The sequence below is a fragment of the Photinus pyralis genome, unplaced genomic scaffold (assembly GCF_008802855.1).
Source record: "Photinus pyralis isolate 1611_PpyrPB1 unplaced genomic scaffold, Ppyr1.3 Ppyr1.4_LG5, whole genome shotgun sequence".
NCBI classification, from domain to species: domain Eukaryota; kingdom Metazoa; phylum Arthropoda; class Insecta; order Coleoptera; family Lampyridae; genus Photinus; species Photinus pyralis.
In genome coordinates, this window is record NW_022170596.1 from 33,009,838 (window position 1) to 33,016,111 (window position 6,274).

The following is a 6,274-nucleotide window of genomic DNA, read 5'->3' on the forward strand; positions in this document are numbered from 1 at the left end:
TCTGGGAAGCGCACAAGAGACAGAAAAGTTTTGTGCTGTGCTATACAGGGTCATTCTTGACGAGGGTCAGTTAGAAAGATATGGAAAACCTTAGAAAATGAAGATAAACTGATAAGTTCTTTAAGGGTTTTGGTACATGATGAATTGAACTAAAATATTTTCAAGATGGCGCCACTTCCGGAAATACCGGAAGTAGTCATCAACTTTGTTATTTTAAATAGGGACCCCCTATTTTTTCTACATTTTCGGATTCTACGTCAAATTTGGAGTACAACGATACCCCATAGTTGACCCTTTGCTCCAAGGGCTTCGTCGATATTCAAGTTTTTACGTCAAAAATTGAATTTGCAGGGGTAATTTTAAAAATTTATTATTCGAAAACGGTGAGAGATATTGCAACACAGTTTTCACTGATTTATTAAAGAAAGATCAAATTTTCTTATGGTATGCGTACCAGCCTAAGAAAGTGAGACTACGTCACTTTTTCAAAGCTCTCAACTTTTAAATATCCATAACTCCATTTTTTCAAATGACATCCCCCATTTTGTTCTTCGCCCTTGTTTTCCTTTTTCTCAGACCTTTAATTTGATACAAAATGTCAAAAGCTCCTTCAAACGGTTTCCGAGATATTCCATGTTTTAGTTACTTCTTGTGGCAAATTTATAAAAGAATTAAGTCGCTTGATGTTATTCTTTTGTTTTTATTATGATAATGTTTAAACGTCAAATTTTCGCTGCTTGAACTTATACTTCTCGTCAATAATGGCTCGTTTGGGTTACACTAATGAAGATTTTTTGAATTTAATATTAATACACGGTGAATATAATCGAATAGCGGCCAGGACTTGCCGTCTTTTTTCCGAAAGATACCCCACAAGGCGCAACCCACAGAGGCTATAATTCGCAAATTAATACAAAATTTCAGGAATAACGGTACGTTTCAAACAAAAATACAAAAAAAGGAAGCCTGTGGTAGACCCTGAAGAACAAGAAATAACTGTAAAATACGCCAGTACAGAGAATTCTTTGTGCACTCGTGTCTGATATGTCAATTTCTCTTTGGATATCATTAAGCGATGATTTGCAGCAAAATACGGCAGTACAGCTGTTATTTCTTGTCCTTTAGAGTCTACCGCAGGCTTCCTTTTTTGTATTTTTGTTTGTAACATACCATTATTCCTGCAAATTTGACGTTTAAACATTATCATAATAAAAACAAAAGAATTACATCAAGCGAATTAATTTTTTTATTAATTTGCTACAAGAAGTAACTAAAACATGGAATATCTTGGAAACCGTTTGAAGCAGCTTTTAACATTTTGTATCAAATTATAGGTCTAGGAAAAAGGAAAACAAGGGTGAAGAACAAAATGGGGGGTGCCATTTGAAAAAATGGAGTTATGGACATTTAAATGTTGAGAGCTTTGAAAAAGTGGCGTAGTTTCACTTTCTTAAGAGTGTTACGCATACCATAAGAAAATTCGATCTTTCTTTAATAAATCAGTGAAAACTGTGTTGCAATATCTCTCACCGTTTTCGAATAATAAATTTTTAAAATTACCCCTGCAAATTCAATTTTTGACATAAAAACTTGAATATCGGCGAAGCCCTTGGAGCAAAGGGTCAACTATGGGGTATCGTTGTACTCCAAATTTGACGTAGAATCCGAAAATGTAGAAAAAATAGGGGGTCCCTATTTAAAATAACAAAGTTGATGGCTACTTCCGGTATTTCCGGAAGTGGCGCCATCTTGAAAATATTTTAGTTCAATTCATCATGTGCCAAAACCCTTAAAGGACTTATCAGTTTAGTTTCATTTTCAAAGGTTTTCCATATCTTTCTAACTGACGCTCGTCAGGAATGACCCTGTACTTAGAAACTGTTTGGAGCAGGGGTTTCTTAGATCTTTCCGTCCTGCGACTTAGTAGAAACATACTTAGAGGGGTAACATTTTAAAGGTTATAAGTAAGGGACGATTTAGAAAGGGTATTTTGGCCAATATAATTTTAAGATAGGCCTAAGAAATTTAGCACATACTAAATTGGATCCCGTACGATGTCATTACTATTCATTATTATTGACAATACATTAACAATAAAAATTATACATAACAACCTCATTTCAACAACACATGAAGGCGTACTTCACAATCTAGCAGTCTCATTATTTGTTCTAAACCAATCCACAGATTGTTGAATTGCAATGTCAAATGGAGTAAATTGAAAATCGGGCAAATATTTTCGCAATTTTGCATTACTTGCCGTTTTCTTATACTGACCATCTGCTTTGGTTATATCAAAAACAATTTCACCTTCAAATTTAAATGCCTTAGCGATATTCTCGGCAACTTCCTTAATTGTTATCTCATCTTTTTCATCAACTGAAAATTTAAATGTAGAGTTTCTAGAAATGGTAGATTAAATAAAATTATACCGGTCAGCATTATCGGATCAATTTCATCATACTCCCTCAGAACCCAAATAATCAGCCTCGCTAAATCGTACGAATAAATAAATTGCCTTAGGGGTTTTCCACTTCCCATCACAGTAAATTCTCTTCCACCTGTTGGACGATAGACTAAAATTCATAAATCGTTCCCAATATCGTACCTGCTTCAATTACATCGTGTAATTTGCGGATGAGTCCCGGTATAACGTGACTAGATTCCAAATTGTAGTTGTCGTTGGGCCCAAAAACATTGCACGGTATAACCGACGTAAAACGGCACCCATGTTGCTGACTGTAGGCACGATTAGCTATATCAATAAAACGTTTGGCATAACTGTAGCCATAGTTTGAACAGTGAGGCGGACCATTATGAACCTAAAATGGATTGTTGATAATAATAATAAAACAATTAAGTTGATTACACCCGCAAAGGTGAAATACACTCGGAAATACAGGTATAGATGGCAGAAATAGAGAAAAATGAAAATGGGTTGATATTGCTATGGACGCCCAACTGTCAAAACAAAAACCCTGCAAAAAATGTTTTATCTCTCATTGTTATCACCTTTTGCAGAAATAAGTCAAATTTGATTTCTCGTCTATATACATGTAGGAATGTAGTTGGCCATTGACTATGCAAACAAAACAATAGCAGGATTCAATTTGACCCTTGAAGAGGCACATTCTTTCCAATTTAACTGACATAGTAACTCCTAATGGTTGTGCACGAAAATAAGCCGCCCTGTATATCTTGTAATATGTTTGTATGTAAAAACATTGCTTTAATGGAACGAACAATATGCTCCATAGATACCCTACAAGACAACACAGCAACAAATATTATTGTTGTTACAGTCCTCTTATGTGCATCTAAAGGGGAGCTTGAGAATTCTGTAAGCAAAAATATCCCATTTTCCCCATATTTATAGGTAATTGCTAGCACTATCAAAATGTAATATAGGCGTCATGTGCTTTTTTTTGGGTCAAACTTAAAATGGTAAAATCAGAATTTGAAAATATTCGGCAGCTTTAAGAGATATAGCGAAAAATCAATATTTCCTTAGTTTTAATAGATACAAAAAAATGTGCAGTACAGGTTTCTTTATGATTGTTGAATGATTTGCCGTTTTCAGAGTAAGTATATAGAGTCAGCAAAAAAAGTTATCGGATCCAACCTCATTTTTTCGAATTGGACATCCTGTAGATTTTAAACTAAAAGAATAGCATATTATGTTTTCGGAAAAAAAAACACCATAAATGATATTAAAAAAAGATTCAGATAATACAGAAAAATTCAAAAGATTTTAAAAACTGATCCCAAAAAAGATCTTTGAATTTTGTAGTATATTTTTGAATTTTTTTGTTATATTTTGGAAATTTATCATTTTACGTGTGACCCAAATAGCGATAGCACTAACAATAAACTTGGAACCCCCTGTATCAGTTTCTTCCAACCATCCCAAAACATGCTGGTGATGCAGTAAAGTAAAGAGCACCAAATTCTGATTCACTTTCACCTTAATAGATGTGGGTAGCTTCCCCAAATAACAGTAAGGAGAGCTACAACCGAGGCTACAACAACACTACACCTTCAAATGGTGACTATTGGGCTTGTGATGATATTAAACGAATAGAAAAAGCCTTGAAAAAGTCAAACATTGAAACTGTTAAACAGATCAGCCATAACATGACCAATTTCTGTATAGAATGTTATTAATTGTAAGTATATACTTTCCATAGTTTCATCGATTGGATACGAAGTATCATTTGGAAAAATGCACGTAGATAAACATGACACCACTTTCTCTACTCCAACTTCATAACTTATTTGAAGTACATTGTCATTTATCTGTAGATTTTTACGCTGAAAAACACAACATAAAGTATATTTAATGTGGCCCTTTATACTCACGAGAAAGTCTAAATTATGCGCCATATTGTGAAACAATCCACCAACCATCGCCGCCAAATGAATAACATGTGTCGGTTTGTAAGTGTTAAACGTTCTTCGAGTTGCTTCCGTATCACTGTAAATTGAAACTACTACTTCTAATTCAAGAGAAATCCATCATGCATTTTACCACAAATCGCAGTCCTTACTGCTTAGGAAAACCCACTCTTCTCCTTCAATTGGCTCCAATTTGGTTATAGTCTCAATGGCTTTACCGATTAAACCGGAACCTCCCGTTACAAGTATTACTTTGTGGGGCATTTCTCACTTCGAATTAGAATGTACTTAAGGCATATGTGAATGCCACATCATACCATAATTACCTATTTATACTTCTTATCAAGCAGAGTTAATTTAAACAATGATATGGATGGGAAATCGCAGGAATTTCTTTTTCTAGAGAACACTCACTGCACATACATTTCCTCGCAAAAGTGGACTATGTAAAAGTAATGGTCCTACCACTGAACTCTAATCTTTTACAAAACGAAAACATAACCTACAATTTACATATGAGTGTATCGTGCATAATACTCTTCGGGCCGGTCATTCTTCACGTCCCATCCCATGTAGTGAACTGTGAAGGCATTTAGTTTAGTTTTCTCATAAGATAACTACAAACAAAAAAAACCGGCATTCATAAAAATTTTAAATTTTTTCTTTTTATTGCACAGCCATAATTTATGCTCCAGTGGCGTAACATTTCATTTTCACGTTACAGGTTACACGGCCCTCAGCCACTCAGCTCAGCCCTCACATTTGTTCAGTAGCAGTAGGTATCGGCATGATACAAAGAGTACTCTTTGTATCATTAGGTAATAATTTGAGTAGATAAAAACATTGTATATACAATGATAAAAGCAATGAATATAGTGAAGTGAGTGTTTTTATTCAATGATAAAAGTTCAAAGATAAAAGTAAAATGTAGGTAAAACAAAACTTTTCATTATAGAACTTTTGAGGTGTGTCTACTATAGTAAAGTGACAAGTGGCACTAAAATTAGTCTGGCGTGCCTGTGTTGGAAACTAAAATTTCCTAGCATAAAGTAAACATGAAAATATTTATAGCGATTTTGGATAAAAGAAAATGACACATTACTGGCGAGGAAATATTGGAGCAGTAAAATTAAAATTGTGAAACTTTTTCTCCTCTACAATGGGCTTGCGCTTTTTAGAGCCATCATCTACTTTTTTGCAGTTTAAAGAGCTTTCCTTTCTATTAAAAAAATTGTATTATTTTGCGAATATAATATATATAATTCCCTATTTTTCTATTAGGAATTTTTCTTTAGTAGAGACAACTTTAACTTACAGATATGGGCAATGGCCGCCGCCTGGTGCGGGACCCATGCAAAATAACTGGCTAAAGAAAATTAAAATTAATATTGTAATATAACATAATATAACATAAACTTTGTCAGGAAATTTGAGTTTAACAGAGGCAGACCAGACTAAACTATGTTTCCTGCCGTCTGTCACTTTACCGGCCTCACGGTCCACCTCTGTCACTTAAGTACTGACCGCACCGTCACTTTACCGGCCGCACCTGTGGCATTGGAAAATGGCTATAATGACTCTTGTCATTACCACGAACTATAAATTAAGATGGACTGCTAATGCTGAATTAACAAATCACACCTACATGGGGGCAGCCATGATGTGCTCTCACTTGGCGCGAAATTCAAATCAACTAATGAACAAGCATTAACCTCACGTTTTCTAAATAAATTAGGTACTTGACACATGTCATTTTCCAAGGCTGCAATAGTCTCAAAACTTGAGCACTAGGAAAATTCCCCTAGAAAAGTTAATAACTGCCGAATCGAAATGTCGGACTTAAAAAATCATGCTCACTTGTAGAGGGGAGAAAAAATTG

General features: G+C 34.7%; 1 protein-coding gene across 2 annotated transcripts; it reads right to left on the reverse strand.

The window, feature by feature from the left end:
• Positions 1-2,045: 2,045 nt before the first annotated feature.
• Positions 2,046-5,079, reverse strand: LOC116172018 (GDP-L-fucose synthase). 2 transcript variants are annotated; one of them, XM_031489103.1, is made up of 7 exons: positions 4,713-5,079; positions 4,529-4,665; positions 4,360-4,474; positions 4,183-4,311; positions 2,609-2,822; positions 2,433-2,561; positions 2,046-2,379 (listed from the first exon to the last, which is right to left on the reverse strand). In XM_031489103.1, the coding sequence occupies exons 2-7, from the start codon at positions 4,657-4,659 to the stop codon at positions 2,144-2,146; spliced, it is 954 nt and encodes a 317-aa protein (XP_031344963.1). In that variant the 5' UTR covers positions 4,660-4,665; positions 4,713-5,079; the 3' UTR covers positions 2,046-2,143. The 2 variants fall into 2 exon arrangements, with proteins under 2 accessions (XP_031344963.1, XP_031344962.1); XM_031489102.1 differs by having other exon boundaries at positions 4,722-5,078.
• Positions 5,080-6,274: the final 1,195 nt, after the last annotated feature.

Bases quoted from the DNA above. Each gene is read 5' to 3' on its own strand.
- LOC116172018 (XM_031489103.1), bottom strand. From the start codon at position 4,659: ATGCCCCACAAAGTAATACTTGTAACGGGAGGTTCCGGTTTAATCGGT. The intron at 2,823-4,182 runs GAAAGTATATAC...AATCCATTTTAG, and splicing joins ATCCAATCGATGAAACTATG to GTTCATAATGGTCCGCCTCA. The intron at 2,380-2,432 runs GTATAATTTTAT...TTAAATTTTCAG, and splicing joins TGATCCGATAATGCTGACCG to TTGATGAAAAAGATGAGATA.